This window comes from Heterobasidion irregulare, assembly GCF_000320585.1.
Source record: "Heterobasidion irregulare TC 32-1 unplaced genomic scaffold scaffold_08, whole genome shotgun sequence".
In the NCBI taxonomy this organism is placed as follows: Eukaryota; Fungi; Basidiomycota; class Agaricomycetes; order Russulales; family Bondarzewiaceae; genus Heterobasidion; species Heterobasidion irregulare.
This window is the reverse complement of record NW_009258204.1, coordinates 1,340,282-1,360,283: the sequence shown is the minus strand read 5'-3', so window position 1 is coordinate 1,360,283 and position 20,002 is coordinate 1,340,282. Positions and strand designations below refer to the sequence as shown.

Genomic DNA, 20,002 nt, shown 5'->3' with positions numbered 1-20,002 from the left:
AGCCTTGCAGACCTTGTCTATTAGTGCAGTGGTTAATACTGTCTTGTGCAGCACATAATTATCACCACTATTGATATTACAATTTTTAGCACTATTCATATTGTTCATTGCCTTGTTATACAGAACATGCTCAAACTTGGTATTTTCCTCTAGCTATTAGGCTGTGGAAAAGACAGTCATATTGGTATGTGGTGCCAGAATGATATATTTGCCTGCCATATAGGAAATATGTGTACTAAGTATATTAAGATCACCTCCAACAATTTTGTGCTTATTTATATATAGGCATGCCATACATATACCCTTGTCCCCACCCTCTACCTCACCAGTGGCTATTTGGAAAACCCCTCTCTCTTATTGGATCTTGATTATTTATAATCATGTTTTTGATCAAATTTGCAAATTCAGATAGCATTGTCTATACTAGTAGAGTCCCATTGAATATTACACTCAATCATAGTTTTACACATTCTCAGTCCAAATTGTATAAGTGCCATAATTTGTTTTTATCCTATATAAAGTGTATTGTTTATTTTCTATTGGTTTATTATCTTCTTAGCTGGTGTTTAAACTAAATCCTGAAAGACCTGACTTTTTGGGTATTTATTGACCTATTTATTTATAAGAGAGAGTAAAGATAAATGTTGAATAAAATCAGAGATATTAAGGTTGCCTATATTATGTCTGCTTATTTTGATTACCAAGTTCATATATTAGACCTTATGGCTCAGTGGCTTAGAGCATCTGTTCCGAGTGCTTGTATACATGAGGTTGTTGGTTTAACTCTGGCAAGTGGCAAGTTTGTTATAAGGTATATTCTGTGTTTAGGTATTTAACTTGTATTCTAATAGACATGACTCTATAAGAAGGCTATGAGAATTATGATGCTTGATTTATTATTATTTTTCCAAAATTTCAAGCTATAATCAATTCTAATAATTCCTAATTTAGGAAAATTATGTCTAATTAGAACAGGTTTAGAAGGGGGGTAAGTGAATAATCTCTAATCCTTATTATTCTTAATTATCCATAAATAGAACTAATTAGAGCATAATATAAGAAAGTAATTTCCCAGATGTACCCTCATATCCTATTTTGTCTATGGTTATATGGAATAGAGTTTGTTGAACACTTCTTTGGACTTGCCTGTACTATGCTTCTCAACTTCACATTCTCACAGTTCCTTGCTCTCATCAAGCATGTCATGCTTTGTTAGTCTATCTCGCCCTTAGGTCAGTTTAATCAATAAAAGAAGTGTGCACACACCTGGTCTGGATACATTTTTGACTTTGACAACTCTCCTCTTACCCCAATGGAATTGTCACAGGCATGCATCCAGATCACAAAAGAAGACATTGACAAGCTCCTGGTGCTAGGGCAGACAGAGGCTACAAGGATCACAAAGGACATGCTTCACATGTCTGTACCCTCTGCCCTATTTAAGCTATCTCCTCTCAGTGGCCCACCATGTGCTAGTATTCAGCATTGTGGGAAAACTAATGACAAATTTGTAGGAGAAGAGTTGGATATCATTATGGGCAAAGGTACTGAGGACAAGCTTGAACCTAACAAGGTTTTAGATGATCCGGCACTAGTAGAGATGGATGAGTCAATTGCCTAGGCCTCTGCCAATGCTATGCAAGAATCAGTGTTGCAAGATGCCTGCGATGAGCTCACAAAGACAGTCAAGGGTCTTCCAACACCAGAAACCTCTCCTGCTCCATCCTTTTTCCTTCAATTTGCAGCGGCAGCACTTGATGTTGTAACTTCAAGTGGAATCCTTTGTCAAAGCAAGCTACCAATATCTCAGATGTTGATGACTCACCAATCCCATCAGTCCATTGATACGCTAGTGATGCCTCTGAGTGTGAAACATACCCAAGAAACACCCCTACAAGCGCAGGTAGGCAGGAGCTGGTTCCAGTGTGCAAGGAACTATAAGCTGTGGAACAACTAACAAGGGAGCGTACTGAAAGTGTTCGGAGTGTAGCAAACAAACAACTCCAAAATTGAAATATTCGGTTGGTTGGTTGGTTGGGCAGTTGGGCAGTTGGTTGGTTAGTTGGTAGGTCAGTTGGTCAGTAGGTTGGTTGGTTGGTTGGTCAGTTGGTCGGTAGGTTGGTTAGTCGGTCGGTGTTTGATCGGGATTTGATTAGGATGCAAAGGGAAGGGAATGGGTGCGAGGCCACACTGGACACTGGCAGAGGATAACAAACTAGATAAGTTGGAGAGAGCAAGACAATAAGGGCTCTGATGGAGGGCTGCGATCAAATGCAACAACACAAACAAAGGGGAAAACTGCAAATGAGGGTCAGAATGCAGTAGCTTAAAGTCTTATGGACACAAGCACACAAATGGAATCGGAATGAGGGGGGAGCCAAAGCTGATCTATTGCAAGGTCATAGATGCCCTTTTATAGTAAGTCTGAACAAGTACAAGATAAGGAGATTGGCAGAGGCATGAAGCAATTGGTAATGCATGCCAAGAGTGATCAAAGGTAAAAAAGATAAGGGAGTGATGTTGCAAACACAATAATATCTGGAAAAATACCCCCTTGTATTAGCTCCGGATTATATCTAATAGTGTCTAAAAGTATCTAAAAGTGTTAATAGTATATAAAAGTGTCTAATTTTCTAATTGGGATTGGGAGCAACACATCATGAGTATTGGATTGGTTTCTAATTTCATGATATTAGCACTAATTCTATACTAAGAAGTCTTTAATTATCAGTAGGAAATAGTAAGTACTACTGCTCTATCAGTGAAAAGGTAAAGATGTGGCACATTCTATACTATTTCAGCATATTACTCTCCTTCATATATGCCTACACCATTATCTTGTAGCTCTTTTGCTGACTTTCCAGCTGCTTTTATAAGGGATATAGAAAGAGAGAATTGTGCATTGATGCCCCCAGCCACTTTGTTGGCAGCTTAGCAGCTGCCACAAGAGGCTATAAAGACCTAGGTACCTTATCCTTGCACACAAGATCATTAAAGTTGTTATTGTTAGCCAATGCCTGTTACTGGTCATTATAGGACACAACATGTGGGTTGGACTTAGGGATATGCTATATGCAGCCTTGTAGACCTTGTCTATTAGTACAGTGATTAATACTGTCTTGTGCAGCACACAATCATCATCACTATTGATATTACAATTTTTAGCGCTATTTATATTGTTTATTGCCTTGTTATACAGAACATGCTCAAACTTGGTGTTTTCCTCTAGCTATTAGGCTGTGGAAAAGACAGTCATATTGGTATGTGGTGCCAGAATGATATATTTGCCTGCCATATAGGAAATATATGCATTAAGCATATTAAGATCACCTCCAATAATCTTGTGCTTATTTATATATAGGCATGCCATACATATACTCTTATTCCCACCCTCTACCTCACCAGTGGCTATTTGGAAAACCCCTCTCTCTTATTGGATCTTGATTATTCATAATCATGTTTTTGATCAAATTTGCAAATTCAGGTAGCATTGTCTATACTAGTAGAGTCCTATTGAATATTACACTCAATCATAGTTTTACACATTCTCAGTCCAAATTGTATAAGTGCCATAATTTATTTTTATCCTATATAAAGTGTATTGTTTATTTTCTATTGGTTTATTATCTTCTTAGCTGGTGTTTAAACTAAATCCTGAAAGACCTGACTTTTTAGGTATTTATTGACCTATTTATTTATAAGATAGAGGAAAGATAAATGTTGAATAAAATCAGAGATGTTGAGGTTGCCTATATTATGTCTGCTTATCTTGATTACCAAGTTCATATATTAGACCTTATGGCTCAGTGGCTTAGAGCATCTGTTCCAAGTGCTTGTATACATGAGGTTGTTGGTTTAACTCTGGCAAGTGGCAAGTTTGTTATAAGGTATATTCTGTGTTTAGGTATTTAACTTGTATTCTAATAGACATGACTCTATAAGAAGGCTATGAGAATTATGATGCTTGATTTATTATTATTTTTCCAAAATTTCAAGCTATAATCAATTCTAATAATTCCTAATTTAGGAAAATTATGTCTAATTAGAACAGGTTTGGAGGGGGGGTAAGCTAAAAATGTCTAATCCTAATTGTTCTTAATTAAGCATAAATAGATATAATTAGAGCTTAATACAAAGGGGTGGTTTTCCAGATGAAGATAAGAAGCAATAACTCTAAAGTCTAAATAAGTGGAGAGATTGCCAAGGTGAGTCCACATGGACCTGGAGATAAGAACCACATGCCACATGGGTAAACCATTTAGAAACTTGGGAGCTCTGAGGATAACAAAGGATAGGTCAACAGAAGTCATAAGGACGATAAGAGATAGAAAGACAGATCCGTTCTGAGTCAACAAAGTGTTCAGCTGCCTCTGATGTGGGACACCGAAGCCGACCAAATGTGCCAACCATGTGAAGCATACCAAACCGATTGGCAATTGGCCGCGATAGTCTGTGAAGAGCCCCTACTGCTGAAAGTGATGATAGATGGATAAGATGACTGTGAACAGCTCCAAACAACTGTGTGGAGGTCTAAATGCAAAGTCAGCACCTGACAAATGGCTGAGATTGCCGACCAGATTGGGATTGGTTAGTCTTAAGTATGCTGAATGGTCAAAGAATACTGAAAAGCTGCAAAAAGTGGGGTATAGGTGCCTAGAGAACACCCATGCTCATTACTGTTGATGAGCATGCACCCACGCTAGGGTTCAAGGGAGGTATTTGGGAAGCTTTGGGGAGATACCAAACAGCGCTCGACAAGTACTAAAGATGCCAACTTTTACCAAACACGGTTGGTTCCTGCCTGACCGACGACAAGCCACCGAAGGATGTTCGGCAGCCCTTGGGTCAGTTCGCCCACACTTCACGTATTTACCATGACCACACAGGAGTGTTACAATAGGTGTTTACGAGATCGGAGCCAGTATTCCGTATCGGCTGATGTCCTCCGTGAGTCAGTCGGTCCTTATCGATTATCTTCCCGACTTCCACATGGTTGGTCAAAATGCAATCTTGCACCATTACTTGGCCACCCTGGTCATACGATACCTCTCCTTTATTTTCATTGGTTCTCCAATGCCTGTTCCATCTACCTACGCTTGGGCAACGGATCCCAAACGTTTGGGACTTCGCCATCACTGATTAACTTTTACCTTGTCACCTTCGGAACCCATATAGACATCTCACCTACCTTCTTATCTTCTCTGATCGCTAAGGCATAGCGCCCATTTTGACATCTACTCTCATTTCTTGTTTAATATTTTACTTAGGGGCTCTGTTTACTATAAAAACCTACATACAACTCTGGAATAAACCAGCTTTTGCACCCCACAGTTCAGAGCTCATTTGTTACGAACTGCTTGTTCGGTAACCCCAAGAGTAGGAGGTTCTTCCCTAGGTCACTTGAGGAGGATGTGTGGAATGATGGTCTCGACTGTATATGCAGCACAGGAGCCAGAGATGTATTGCGATGTAGCAATGAAGGCTGTAGTAGAAAGACTACAGCGAATGAAGTAGACAGTGTGAAGACTGCCTAAGAATGAAGAGAATAGACTGAAGAACCTCAGCCTACTCTATGGGCCTTTTATACTACTTTAGGAAATAGGGCGTGAGAATACCGTATATGTATCCGCAGGTATTCTCTAAGTCATCTCTCTCAATAACAACTACTCTTGTGCTTCTCCGTTCGTCTCCTTCCAGCCAGGAAAGACTAGGAGCTTGATGCCCGGTGTGTGAGTAGTTTGTAAGGCGGCATTCCATGCCCATCGCAATATGGCTCGTGATACTCGACCAATGATAGGGTGATCCATTGGGAGTGGATGACCAAGGTTACTATCTGTACCTTATTGTACGCCTCACCTTGTGAGGCTGCTTGATATTTGTGATGATCGTGTTGGTATAGACCACCGTTAAGGCCCGACAGAACGTGATCATAACATCATTTGCACTTGTCTCAACCATTGAAATCATCTTCATTGACTCCTGAAAACTTGTCATCTTTGTTGTTTGGCCTTGTTTGTGTTCGTACTCATCTCTTTGCTCGTACCCTTCATCCTCCCTCGTATATTGTCAGAGTCCCATGTGGCTCTTGAAGCACGTAGTTGTCAGTCGTGAAACTACCTCCTCGTTACCGACCGAATCACCGACATGACTGACCGAATGTTTGGTCGGCGTTTGGTACAGTCCCAAAACCGTTCGGGCGCTATCATCCCACACTCCTCGCTGTGTCTCAAGTGCACCATCTATTTCTATTTCTAAAGTCCTCACTAACGATTCCTTGTATATTCGTATACTAGCTCCAGCACCCCTGCATTAGAGGTTGTTTTGGTATTGTGCTTGGCACTTAGAGCCACCTCTAGTGTATCACCGTAACATCAGTGAAGTCACAAAGGACTGTAATGCTTGATCCAAAGTTTCAGCATGTCATTGAAGCTACTAAATAGGCAATGGAGGCAGCTGCTGTAAAAGTGAAGAAAATGTTTATTCGTGAGGCATCACATCATGTTCGACTAGCACAAGATACTGACCCAGCCTTCTGAAAGCCCAAAACTGACTGTGAGCTCCATTAGCAAGAGACTGCCAAGCAAGTTCTACTTATTATATCATCAGATAAGTATCTTCTGCTTTCCAAGATACAAATATTAATTGTGTTGCAGACATTGTTCCAAATCTGTCTGCAAAGAATGTGAATGCCATTCATACTCTTCACAAAGGCTGTTATATAATAATGAAAAACAACACACCATCGGGCACATGCTTCTACATTGGTGAGGTTTTCAACCTTTACATGCAGAGTGCTAGCAAGTAGCATGGATCAATTGATGTAGCTGTCTTTACGACTGGCCTCTTGTATCTTTCACTTTGTTTATATTTGCCTATAACATTGGTAAGTCAGATTTTGGTGCTATTCTCACAAAAAAGATACTGATCTTTTGCAGTCTCATAGACTCTTCAAAAATAAGGACTCTAATGAGTCCAAGTCCAAGTCTGAGTCTGAGTCTAATAAGGAGCTAGCCCTTGCCTGTGAGACCTTAAATTCCCATTATTTCATTTTTCATGCCTTAACCACTGGACCAAGCTACACACCCATGCAAAGGCTTCTCAAATAGTTTATAACCTTGGACCTAATGCACTAGTTAGATAGCAGTGAGACTTAATGCATTTAACACTGATAGCAGGGTTGAGGTAGAGAGCTCTTACTTATCCAAAGGTGAAGAAGGTTCTTCTAACCATGCCGATACCTGTGGTTCCTAGTAGTCAGGTTCCAGAGCCTTAGAATATACCTCATGTATCTCATATACTCATTCTTTGTTGTTTGTGAGAAGAAATCAGTGCCATAGGGTAGTTTATACCATCTCAAAATAGCCATGACAAAATGTAACAAAATGTGACTACCCTTCCCAGTTTTAGCATGTTTCACAAGGAAATTTGGGAAAATGTTAGCACTTTTCTGGCCTGTTTAGGGGTATTTTGATAGGGAAACCTTTATAGGAGCTTTGGGGGGCCTCAGATGGGGCTCTCAATAAGCTACTCATATGTCACCTCACTGTTCCTTCTCCATATCATACTCATATGCTACACAGAATGGTTTAATGCTGTCTTCAATCACTTACACTTAGTGCTTATGCAGATGCTGTCAAATTTGTACATAATAATGACCACATTTTTGCCATTGTATATGACAACATCAATTTTACCCTCTGCAAGGCAGGACAATGCATTGACAATACCACTAAGCAGCTAAATGCAACAATATCAGCAGTAATTGCTTTATCCTCCAAGTTCTTCTGATGTCTTCATTCAAAATTCCTCTCTCACCTCTCTCACAAGCCCAGCCTATCTTAGGGGGTGTCTGTGGATTGAGATCCATCATTTAAGCCTGAATCGTAGTGTTTTTGTGTTTTTGGACAATCTAATCTTTATGGACAGATCTGCGATATTAGATAATCTCTAATGACCCCTTCGGGGCTCGAAAGGTTTTGTAGCCAGCATTCAAGATAACGCGCCACCATGCGGACCCCCTTGGCGATCACTACTTTGATGCAAGACCCTTCACCGCGTGAAGGTGAGCGGTCTTGGAATGAGACTAGAGAGACACAAGGATGCAAGCTATTTCGGAATTGAGTCGGAGTGGATACTGACGGACCCCGGCGACCCTTCGACAACACAGGTGGGTATGACCGCAAGTTGAACACCCTCTTTTAAAATCGAATGTAAACCGTTATCGATGCGAGTGCGTGTGCTCAAACTCAACACTTTATGCAGAAGGTACCACTGCGTGAAAAAGAGATACATCTACAAGTTCGACATCGATCTGCGGCGACGGCCTCAAAAGAAAGACAATAAGGTAAACAGGGGAGTCCGTTGTCTCGACCGTGATATACTGAGCGACCTACAATGCCCTAGAACCCGTCTACGAGAAAAACTTTCCCTTACGGAATCAAGTATTAGCCACGTCCACTGTTTCTCCGTTCTGTCCTGGCGTTGTCAATGCTGTTACAGCAGAGACACTCACGCTAGCCCCCACTGCTGCCTCCTTCAACCAGCGTATCCGTGCCGCGACGCCTGAACCAATACGCGCACGTGGGGCTTTGGCGGAACCTCCCATGTTGTGGCAGCGTATGGCATATGCGTCGAGCTGACGAACGAAGCCAGCGTTGGGCGAGACGATGCCGCGGCGAGCTTTCACGAAGGCTAGCGCTGCAGCCGCCGACATATCGGAGGTCGCAATGAGGTAGGCACAGATGACGGACGCGCTGCGGCTTATACCCATGAAGCAATGTACCTGCGCCCGTGCAATAGTCAGAAATTGTACTGCCGGTTGTGGAGACACGAGCAGAAGGAAAGACACACCAAGACCTTGTTTTCCTCATTCTCGGCGAGGGCATTGCGGATGAATGCGGTCGTTTCGTCAAAGTGGGCCAGAAGATCCTCAGACGAGACATCAGCAATGGCTACATGTGCGGTGACGAGGGGAATCGATGGAGGAAATGTAGAGGCATGTTCAATAATGGAAAGAACGTGTGTGATGCCGAGACGCGTGAGCTCGGATTCGCTGCGCGCAGTGAAAAGGTCAGAGAGGTATAGTCGCGGTAAAATAGGACTCGCTGCGCGACCAGATCCTAAGACAGAAGGTTTGCTGCTGCTAGCAGACTTTGGGGATTTGGAAGCTTTAGATGCAGATATCAGTGAACTTTGCCAGCTGGGCGAGCTGAAGGAAAGCATCGCTGTCGTCGTCGTCCTTGTTCGTCGTCGCCGTTGAGTATTGATAGATGATGGGCTGTGTCAAGAGGAGTTTGATAGTGGCTGGATGGGTCGTATGGAGTCGATGGTGCCTGGCGTGCCCCAGATCCAGCCAAGATCATGCTTCCGCTTAATGGGCGCTTAAATCCATTATGTGCGGCAACCACCCAGGCTTGCCGCTGTTCTCTGTAGCCTCCAGGGCTTTCACCAGAGTCGTCGAGATATCTCTACAGTCCGTCGTCTCTGGCGTCATTTGGTACGCTTTGAATTGGTCACATCAATGGATTTTCCTCAGATCGTCGCGTGTCAGGAAGCTATGCGTGGTACGCGACGGTGTACCATGTTGGCGGTACGTTGCTTTTTTCCACGCCATACAATGCTTGGGATGATTTTGGATGATTTTTCAGTTGGTTGGATTCTTCAGAGCCAGAATAAACTATTTCAAGGCGGTATATGCAATCTATCACTAAGCTTGATCCATTGCGGACGAAACTGACTCGTAAATCCGGTCGTCAGCAGTTTATATCCTTACCTTGAGCTTCCTGTTCCCAACCATTCTTGCTCTTTACCTCCACCTCTGCCTCGGACGTGAAACCCACAGCGTTCCGTCTTATCTTATACCCGTCGCGGGGCATCTCACAGAGCCTTACGAATGCCGCGCCGACGGCACGCTGGATGTGTGCTTCAAAGACAATTGCGAGGGGCGCTGGAAGCCCCCCGGTACGCACCACTGCTCCGCCTGCGGGGTATGCCGCCTCGGATTCGATCATCACTGTCCATGGGTAAGTGGAGCTTCTATCCTCTATTCCTCCACTACAGCTGCCTCGACGACTCCGCACCCTTCTAGCTAGGCAATTGCCTTACCACGCGCCGCCTCAAACCTTTCCTTGCCCTCTTATTCTTAACGCCACCTACTGTCGTTTTCGCAGCAACCCCTGTCATCGAACATGTGTGGAAATATGCTGCGCTCGCGCTCGCAACTTCGCGTGCAGATGCGTGGGCAGTGCAGGCGTGGTGGGCAAGATGGTGGTCGTGGGTCGTGTGGGGCGGGCCGGTAGGGAGATGGTTTGTGGGAGTGATCATAGGGTTTCGATTGCTCGAGGCCGAGCGGGAGCGGGAGATGCATGTCAGGGTAAGAGCGGGTGAGCTTCCGCATGCGCGACTCGCTGTCCTCATTTGTGCTGGTACTGTGCTCGGGTTGTTTTCGCTGGTTGGTCTTCCTGGTGTTCTTAATTATCTGCGTTTCTTCTGGTCTCTGATTGCTATTCTGATCAGGGCATGGTAGTCGCGACCGTGCGCGACATCCTACGCGGGCAGACTGCACTCGACGGCATCATTCTCCGACGTGTTACGCGCGGCATCCGAGACTTGCGCCCAGACATTCGCGGGCGCACGCATACCAATGGGATGCGATACATCTGCATCCCAGACATCAATTCCTTGCTTATCTCCCGTCCAGCGCATACCAAGGATGACCTGGTGCACGCACACGCAAGCACGGATGTGCATCTGGGGGCGGATCCAATTGGATCGAAGGGGACTATTTTTCCCGTTCTGCCCGACGAGTGCCTATATGACCTCGGATGGCGTAGGAATTGGAACCGCGCGATGGCTGGAGCGTGGTTCTCTGACAGTATCCCTGATAGCGGAGATACCAGTCGGTGAGTTGTTTTTGCATCACCTTTTCCTCTTCCCCACTTCTGTTTAGTTCTTCGCATTATTTTTATGAAGTCCACAGTGTGCTGAGTCGGTCGAGTAACGCAGGTCGGGGTCAGAAGTCTATATATGGCCAAAGATCAACCCGGGGGTGTTGCGCCGTATACGAACGGAAGTTCGGGCGCAGAAGATTGCTCGCAACTAGGTCTGTAATCATGATTGTTTGTAGATCAATCGTAAATGTGCATGGGCTTCTACATTGCGAAAACGCATGCATCGTTTTCATTTGATACAGCTCGACCGCCGCCACTATTGGAAGGTCCCTTGAGGCACTCAAATTCATCTGCGGAGGATTCACAAAACACTTTCCGATGTTTGAGCGGCTTGTTTGGGATTCGACAAGGCTCTCACTGTTCTCGAGAACATCGGGCCCATAAGAATATCGTCTGGCACATCAAATTGTTCACGCAGGAAATCAAGGAAGTAGACATCAATTGGGATACCAGTGACTACTCATAGTTATCTACACGATAATTATGACACGGGGTATTTTACGAAGGAGCGGTGCCTGTCAATATCGCGGAGTGAGTCCGACAGTTCGAATGAGTAGAAATCGATCAGATGAACCTTGGTTGCCGCAGCCAACGCCTGAGGGCCAAAGACCTGCAGACTCCCCGTTGAGGCAAGCTCCATTCCACAAACCTGAGCCGTCAGTTCCTGACCATTGGCTACACGACACTTCCGTGAATGTCCCCGTGAGCGCACCGTGACCAGACGGGAAGAACGCCGCAGCTGCGCCCGTATCTTCACATAGATCGAAGCTAATGCACCCGTCGGCGGCGGGCCGTGCGGGTTAACTTAGTACTAGGCCGCAGACAGTCCAATGTGAAACGCTGCGTACTGGAAAGGCGCGCCGTGCTGGTTTGTCGTGGCAGACGTCGACTGGCCGCACCATTCTTCGTTGCCAGAGACGGGGCACAGGTCGGTGACCTTCACGATGACAGTCTTGAACGGGCCCGTGAAAGCAGGTGAGTAAGGGTCCGCCTGACCCGTCAGCGAGAAGCAGCGGCCACACGCGTCGCCCGGACCCAGTCCAGGCCCGGACCCGAACGCTAACTGGTTGATTGCTGCGGTGAAACCTGAGGCAGTCTTTCCGCATGCTGTTGGACAGGGGAACGAGAGGTATATAAATGCAGCTTGCTTGCGCATCGCAGTGATGATGACGTGTAACGTACCTGGAGAACCACAGCCAGAATACATGGTGAAGGAAGCGGAACCGGAGGAGTTCTGGACGTAGCCTCCCGTGGCGCGGGTGTCAAGTGTCCCATGCACGAAGATGGCACCGTAGACGGTTGCAAGTGAGACAGACAACAATAACTTCATGGTCAAGCGTTGGAGGTTGATGAATTTGAACACTCGTACTTATATGCATGTCGCAGAATTCTCGGCAGGTCAGAGAATAGCAAGCGAGCGAAGATGGAGAAATTTTGACCGAAATGTGGCCGAGACTGAGTACTTGAATTCTGAGGCGGCGGCCTCAAAAATACGGCTATTTCGAAGAAAAACTTGGCTCTTGTGCGCAAATTATGAGCTATGTGGTAAACGCGAAGGGCGGTCGTAAGTAGGAAAGCGATCCGAGGATGCATATACGAGTCGATTGGGCCATGATTCGGTGCTAAAAGGGCCAATGAGAGAGGAAGATTCTAGACGAACTGTAACTTGACGAAAACTAACAAGTTTTCAACGTGAGAGGACCGTGAAGGAGTCAGATAGGGAGGTTCAAGGAGGATCGCTGCGTCCGTGAAGCGCGAAAGGTGATCGGAAGCGCAACACAGCCACAAGGTCAGTTGGAAGCAAATAGTAAGCAGCGCGTCTCATCGGTGAGAGTCACTACATGGGTCACCTACTGCGGTACGATGAGTCTCTAATGTTCGGATTTGCGCCGTCTTCTGATCCCCGAGAAGTGAGAATCCAGATAAACCACTCGTTGTGAAATGTGCGTATCACACCCGTAACAAGAAAGTGTCTTTCGAGTCAGCCAAGAACTGTACATATGAGCTGCTCAGGGAGCGGGTGAGTGTCGCCGTTCCAGCTCCCGGTGAATTGAATTCACTCGCTGTATCTAGGTGGAAAGGGGATTCGCACTCTCCATGCAGCCGTTCTCTATCAAATGGAAGGATGACGACGACGAGGAGTCATATATCACAACCGACAACGAGTTGACCGAAGCAATCAAGTACTTCTATCAAGGTGGAGACGACGACGCACCCATATCCTCTTCGGGCTCGATCCTCTCGTATCGTAGCGCATCAAGTCGTAGGATCACCCTTCACATTCAGATCGAAGTCGACTATGACGGCCCCAGCTTGTCTGACAGCTCGTCCCTCGCTAGCACCGACGACTACCAGAATCACAATGGCAGCGTGTTCCCATTGATATCCCGTCGCTTTCCCGCCCCTCCTCCCGATGATGATGCGGCCACCGTCAGCTCTAAAGATTTCGGCGGTCAGGAAGGTCGCCGAAAACCAGACAGTCTATTCCGGAAGCTGTTCACAGGGCCTGGGCACTCCCCTGGTCGATCGAATTCCGGCTCCACTCTACATTCGGCGTCATCTCAATCTGAAGAAAACTGGGACGTTCTTTCAGAGGTGCAGCCTGTGCATCTGCCCGTTGAACCTTCGCATGCTGCAGGTTCTGTAACGCGTTCTCCATCTGTCGGAGATGCTACCCACGACTCCACCGCTGTCCTAGAGCGTCTCAAACTCGAGGATCAACCATCAGATCCATCCTCCTATGCGTTACCCACAAACCGGAGTGCCGCATGGCTACAGGACCAGAGCAGACGAACGATTAGGGCCACACTGGGCGGGCTGCCATCACCTTCTGAAGAAGATACGTTCTCCCTTGGTGACATCTCCTTTAAAGTTGATGACAGAGGAAAGCACTACTATGAGTACAAATCTAGTGCATCCGAAGCATCGCGCGAGTACGGACTGGACGAACCTCCAATCACTGACGATAATTCTTCTGGAAGTATACAGGATCGTGCTCATAGAGATGGCGTAACGATGGATTACAATTTCTTGCCAGCCGAGTCATCTGTCCAACGTCCTTCTGAGACTGCAGTCTCTGGCCGACAGCTACCTCAAGCATCTGGATCGGATTTGTTTGTACATTCACACGATTTGCAACTCGGAAACTTCAATATTCCACCTCATCTACTAATACCTGAAGAGGTCACTGATTGCTCCGAGTGTGGGGCGATCCTAGACTCCTTTCGGTATGTCTGCGCGACTTGTGGTGAGAAGAAACCTTGTTCCCGGTCTGAGCTGGAAGCTGTTGCGGAGTCCGTGAAGGGGAAGTGGAAAGCGATTACACCCCCGTTGGAGGGCGCGATTATGACATATCCTCCGCACGCACATCGCAGTACACCGTCGTCGTCGTCGTCGTCTGCTACAGTATCTCCTTTTGACGACATCGATGTGGAAGCGTTTCGGCAGATGCATTCTTCATCCACTCTGAAACCACTTCCTGCGATTCCCCAGACATCAGCTCTGACTGATGCCACTAGACCGTCACCTAACATCTACGGACTTGGCCACCGCAGCAACTCTTCGACATCGTCTTCTTCCACTCGTGTCGGGGGTTATGAATTGTGCTCCATGTGCATCCAGAAATCTGGGAATGATCACTCGCTATTAGCCGTTGGTGGTGATGGTTCGTCCAATAGTGGTGGAGAAAGTCCCTCTTCCCCAGAGGATCTATCAGCCTGGCGCCGAAGCGCCCCAAGACAGAAAGGTCAGATGCGGCATGCGTACCGAGAGAAGGTGTGGGGGTTTAGCGGCTGGGAAGACGTCGGTGCGCAGCATTCATATATATAAAAATCGAACCAATCGTTGACCGGTTCACTGGCATGCTTCCAGAGCAAGATGACAGTCAGACGAGCAAGTGCTCGGCTTGCAGTTCCCTTATCTACGGTCATCGTTACAAATGCGCCTCCTGTGTTTACACATTGTGTCAGGCATGTTTCAAGTAAGCGCGAGCCGCATCGTCCGCAGTCTTCAAAACTAAACGAGCGCTGGACAGTGATGTACATAATATACATCCCGTCCACGCGTTCCTCATGATGCCAGATAAATTCATGAGGTCGAACAGCGCCTCCGACTTATTGGACGATGCATCGATTGTAGATGCTGCGGACGAGCCATGTGAGGGCGCTTGAATTCACTTCGTCGACTCCGACTTACGATCATGTCCAGCCCTGAAACATCCAGGTGTCAAGTGTTATCAGTGGGTTTGATCATCCTCGTCTTCCTTCGCGTATATCCTAACCGCTAGGCAGCTGCATGCAAGATGTCGTTGGCGCACGCTTCCGATGTATAGACTGTACTAATATTGAAGTAGACATCTGCTCCAACTGTGAAGCAGCCGGGCTACCGGGCAATCTCGACTCGTCAGATGGCGGTCACATTTCTTCTCATGTCATGTTGAAGGTACTGCGGAAACTTTATGTCGAGCTTCCATGTACCATCGTCCTAACCCATTACATCAAACTCAACAGCTGCCGACCCCACTGAAGACTACGGAAGTCCATTCTGTCTCGCGGCGTGCCCAATGGCTGCGACACAGCCGCGACCAAGCTAACATTCCCGGCTCGTTCTCCCGATCGAGTCCCGGTAGCATCTCTAACTATGGGGGGACTGTGATGGGAGACAATTTGTCCAGCGCTTCGGTTCAAAGGTTGGACGATCATTTACTATTCTGCGATGGCTGCGGCCAGGTGAGGTACTCTGAGCGGTATCATCGTTTAACCCACTGATGGGGATCACAGTCAATTGTTGGCATCCGATATCAGTGCGCTTCGTGTCCCTCAAAACCGGCATCTTATAACCTGGTGCATCAAGTTCAGATCTAAGTATCAACATTATCTCACTTATTTATCTGCACACAGTGCTCCTCGTGTGAGGAGAAATCTTACAAGATCCACGATCCCTTTCATATATTCCTCAAGCTCCCTCGCTTTGTTGACAACCCAGAACCCTTGCAGTCTCCCTATCCCATCATACCCAAACTGTACGTCTTCGCCATCTATGCACTTGCACTGTGACATATCCCCTGCAGGTATAAGGACCCTGCAGGCAGCACGACTGATAACATGTCTAGCGTGAGCAACCCAACCGGTGAGCGTATGAACTAGAGAATCAGGAGCCGCTGACCTGATCATGCGACCGAACAGCCTACCTGAAGGATTTGCTGCATAAATCCGCACTGTGCGATCGACACATGACGCAAATTATCGGGAAGTGGTACCGGTGTGCATACTGCGCAAAAGACCTTTGCTCAGACTGCGAGGAGATCGATGAGCACGACTTCACGCACGTCTTCATTGTCTTCAAAGCACCGGTCGATATGCAGTTATTCCGGTGCGTAGTCCATCGATCTATCCCATTTGATCGCAGGTTTATCCGTTTCCAGACATTTTGCCAACCTTGACAACCCGGATGACTCTCGACCCGTGTTGCGTGGACCGGTGTATTTTCCATAACAGTCTATGTAACCCGTGGGATATAGTTGCATGGAATGATAGTTTCTGTATGTCTAGATTTGCGGATCAGATTTGCGATATGTAGCATTTGACATCTGAGTGTATTAGCATGTACGGATGAAAATCAAGCATAACCCATGTAACAATCTCGGAGATGGCTTGACGAAATACCTGAATCATGTTGCTCCGAATGGCTGCACTGACCCAAACGAAATTGAAATACGCTCCTTTTCATCTTGTTACATAATTTCATCTTTTCATCGTCGACCTGAGACCTCGATGTTTGATTTCATTGTCGACACACTGGTTTGTCCGCATTTTCCTCGATGACTGATTCGTGACTAAATCTCGTCTAGTTGATGCATGCCCAGGTTTGCGGGGAGTTCAGAAGCAGATCGAAACCTAGCAGTAGCAAGTGGTCATGAAGTTCCACCAGTGCATCTCATCTTTGGGGCCGATGGAGGCTGATGTCGAGTTCCTCGCTGAACCCAGAATTGGAGGCATGATGTGTTCCTAAACTAGACTCTGGTGTGTCATTGAAATGTAAGGTTTAAGAAGCCATACATATTACAAGCGCCTACAAGCCTCAAGAGGCAATCTGTATATCGCTGATCAGCAGCACCCTTCGTCGTTACTCCTGTGGTGCTATTGAATCATGGCTAGGCCAGTGAAAATTTTCAAGATTATTTTCGTGAATGAACCGGAAGCACGTTGCACATATTTGCCTATATTTCGGCCTTATAGTGTTCAGTTACTCAAGGAGAAGGTAAGCCATGATCGTGTCGAACAACTTCTCGGACGCGTTGATACATCATGACTAGATTATAAGCGTACTACACGATCTCGGGACCATGGAATTCAATATCTCATGGGTGGACGATGACAATGAACTGCAGTCTATTAACAATGATGACGAGTTGGTGAAGATTATCGAATACATCAGAAGGTGCGCAGCAACCACAAGTTCCAACATACACAGATACATGTCATCGTTCCTTGGATCAGCTCATCGTCGCTGGACGAGCAGCCTACTTTAAAGCTCAAGATCGAGACCGATCCCAGCCTGTCTGGATCAGACAAGTCCTCGAGCACAGGCAATCGTACCAGCAATCTCTCCGACTCATCGTCTACAGATGCGTACCGATCTTCCAGCAATGATAATGGTTCCAATCGCCGCCATAGTTCGGGTTTAGCAAGGTTCAGCACCGGCGTTCCTCCGACTTCCCAGGTAACTGGTTCGCTGCATGAAAGCTCGCGCTTGAGTTCGAATTTGTCCCTTGATCCAAATGAAAAAATTCCGCAGCAGCGAACCGATCGGATGTTTTATCCAACAAGTTCTAACAATCGCAGAAACTCCTATCCCACTTCCATCGATTCTTTTAAGAGCCAACTTCCTTCAATAGCCCTTCCAAGCGACATCACCCGAAACTCCCTCTCTGACCACCTGGAGCCCACCCATAGCCCACCCACTGTATCACGACCGATGGCTGATTCCATTCAGATAGACAAAGCTGAGCAAGTGACCGACTGCTCAAAGTGTGGCAGGTCACTCGACTTGGAGCGGTATGTATGCGGAACATGCGGAGAGAAGCAACCGTTGCAGTCCGAGACTCCAATTGAAGGCAGTGTGAGCCGATCTTCTATCCTTGGCCATTCAACCACTATGTCTCGCTCGGGGGCCATCACGACACAATCCATGGGTTACGAACTCTGCTCCGGTTGTTTGAAATCTTTTGGCATAGATCATTCAATTGCTATCATTCGAGGAGAAGACCCTTCTCGAGCCGGTGTTTTGAGCGTACAGGATCCTTCAACCTGGATCCGTAGCGCTCCGAGACAGGAAGGTCAATTACGGCATGCATTCGTCCTGAAACGATGGGTCAGTAAGGGTAGCTCTAGTGAATGGGAAGAAGTTGGTGCGTAGCTTATAGAAGACTTTGTTACTATCACATTTATTGATCATGTTCATAATTCTCTAGATTCCTTGCCTGAAACATCCAAATGCTCTGGGTGCCAAGACGAAATCTCTAGGGATAGGTACAAATGCGCGTCCTGTCCGGTCTACGTACTATGCATGGCTTGCTACAAGTTGGTTTGTCACTATTCTGTGTATGACCTCGCAGTGACTTTTCAAAAATAGAAATGTACACGATATCCATCCCATCCACGTATTCTTAGCGATATCATCACAGACTACACGTTCACGACGAGGAACAATTGGGACCCAGTCTAGTGGATCATCTCATACCATCAGTGAGTGGTGTCCAAGTTCTCGCGAGCAAAGATAGCTTAAAATGACATGATTTACGCGCATGAATCTAGGAGCCACAAGGTGAGTGCCACAGCATGGTCTTCGGTACTATTTTCTTCCTTGTGACTCATCTGAGGATTTCTCACTGCAGCGGCACCTGTGATGGATGTCACCAGGTAGAAAAGCATCACGGAATTCGGATTCGCAGTGAACAGTATTAAATATCATCCGTTTCACAGATCATTGGCGATGTTCACTACGATTGTGCATCTTGTCCTACAGGATCAATCTATCGTCTGGTGCGGCCTGTGACTTGTGTCTGACTAGAATTTTGCGACCTGATGATGGCCTGCACGATCCTTTCTGTTTAAATTTAGTGCTCGTCTTGCGAGAACGACTCTGCTCGAATTCATGATCCCATGCATATCTTTGTCAAAATTCTTTCTACAACTTCAGGTCGGCGGAGGTCCCTGCATCTCCCTCAGGCATTGTACGACATCAACTTGATTCGAAATTCTATATGCTAAAAGACTTTTCAGGTACAAATACTCTACTAGAAGAAGTAGTTCCATATGTAAGTCCTTAATTGTATTGTATGCAGTGAAGCAGGTCATTAAAGGTGAAACAGCACATCTCCAAAGCGTGCGGCACGACTATGTGCTTTGCGACCGTCACGGGCGCTCTATCGTGGGGAAATGGTTTCATTGCGTAGACTGTCGCCGAGACCTATGTGCCGAGTGTGAAGATCTCGCGGAGCATGATAGCTCCCATGTATCTATTGTCTTCAAATCTGCAGTTGATACAAAGGTCTTTGGGTGAGTTTGACTGTCCAATTACTTTCGGATCTGACTGCTATACACACATCAGATCTACCGGGTTAGAATGAGAGTCGCACGAATGCTCTCGAATGGTGTTTTGCATTTTGATCAATGTAATAGTATGGCCCCGTAGTCTGTACTGCTCTGAGCGAATTTCTTGATACTAGGTTCTCCACAATGTGTTTCGCATTTGATCACCCTTCAGAGACGATAGATATGGCAACAATCACAATGTTTGCTCTAGGTTCCTGGAGGCTTTTGACTTGAGCACAACTCCAGCCCGGAATGCGGTGCACGTGAATGTCGATATCGTGACAGCAGCCTGCATGGCGGCAAGCTCTTCAAAGTTCGGTCCTCTGTTGGAGAAGTCTAGACTGTGTGAGGATATGACAGACATTGGCTCATTCCGGGCCTGGTTCGCATCGCAGATGCTCAATGGAGATGTCGAATTGACGACCTCGGCAGGTAGACATCTTAGAAGCTCACCCAACC

At 46.3% G+C, this 20,002-nt stretch overlaps 5 protein-coding genes across 5 annotated transcripts; 3 read left to right on the top strand and 2 right to left on the bottom strand.

Annotated features, from left to right (window-relative positions):
• Window positions 1–8,437: 8,437 nt before the first annotated feature.
• Window positions 8,438–9,222, bottom strand: HETIRDRAFT_324577 (uncharacterized protein; the record flags this gene model as incomplete). The annotated part of the gene is made up of 2 exons (XM_009550997.1): window positions 8,438–8,782; window positions 8,851–9,222. 2 exons carry the CDS (start codon window positions 9,220–9,222, stop codon window positions 8,438–8,440), a joined length of 717 nt encoding a protein of 238 aa, XP_009549292.1.
• A 334-nt stretch (window positions 9,223–9,556) lies between these two features.
• HETIRDRAFT_323881 (uncharacterized protein) lies at window positions 9,557–11,101 on the top strand (the record flags this gene model as incomplete). The annotated part of the gene is made up of 5 exons (XM_009550996.1): window positions 9,557–9,689; window positions 9,757–10,022; window positions 10,088–10,450; window positions 10,516–10,901; window positions 11,005–11,101. 5 exons carry the CDS (start codon window positions 9,557–9,559, stop codon window positions 11,099–11,101), a joined length of 1,245 nt encoding a protein of 414 aa, XP_009549291.1.
• A 329-nt stretch (window positions 11,102–11,430) lies between these two features.
• Window positions 11,431–12,279, bottom strand: gh45.1 (glycoside hydrolase family 45 protein; the record flags this gene model as incomplete). Its single annotated transcript, XM_009550995.1, has 4 exons — window positions 11,431–11,624; window positions 11,662–11,717; window positions 11,798–12,056; window positions 12,132–12,279. 4 exons carry the CDS (start codon window positions 12,277–12,279, stop codon window positions 11,431–11,433), a joined length of 657 nt encoding a protein of 218 aa, XP_009549290.1.
• A 511-nt stretch (window positions 12,280–12,790) lies between these two features.
• HETIRDRAFT_435526 (uncharacterized protein) lies at window positions 12,791–16,582 on the top strand (the record flags this gene model as incomplete). The annotated part of the gene is made up of 13 exons (XM_009550994.1): window positions 12,791–12,807; window positions 12,861–12,969; window positions 13,023–14,754; window positions 14,820–14,928; window positions 14,983–15,104; window positions 15,156–15,186; window positions 15,239–15,389; window positions 15,458–15,676; window positions 15,728–15,790; window positions 15,848–15,969; window positions 16,018–16,076; window positions 16,133–16,319; window positions 16,372–16,582. The coding sequence occupies 13 exons, from the start codon at window positions 12,791–12,793 to the stop codon at window positions 16,439–16,441; spliced, it is 2,991 nt and encodes a 996-aa protein (XP_009549289.1). The 3' UTR covers window positions 16,442–16,582.
• A 1,168-nt stretch (window positions 16,583–17,750) lies between these two features.
• HETIRDRAFT_147377 (uncharacterized protein) lies at window positions 17,751–19,683 on the top strand. Its single transcript, XM_009550993.1, has 10 exons — window positions 17,751–18,357; window positions 18,421–18,529; window positions 18,582–18,694; window positions 18,764–18,773; window positions 18,844–18,868; window positions 18,932–18,991; window positions 19,070–19,182; window positions 19,232–19,266; window positions 19,321–19,507; window positions 19,560–19,683. Exons 1-10 carry the CDS (start codon window positions 17,760–17,762, stop codon window positions 19,576–19,578), a joined length of 1,269 nt encoding a protein of 422 aa, XP_009549288.1. The 5' UTR covers window positions 17,751–17,759; the 3' UTR covers window positions 19,579–19,683.
• Window positions 19,684–20,002: the final 319 nt, after the last annotated feature.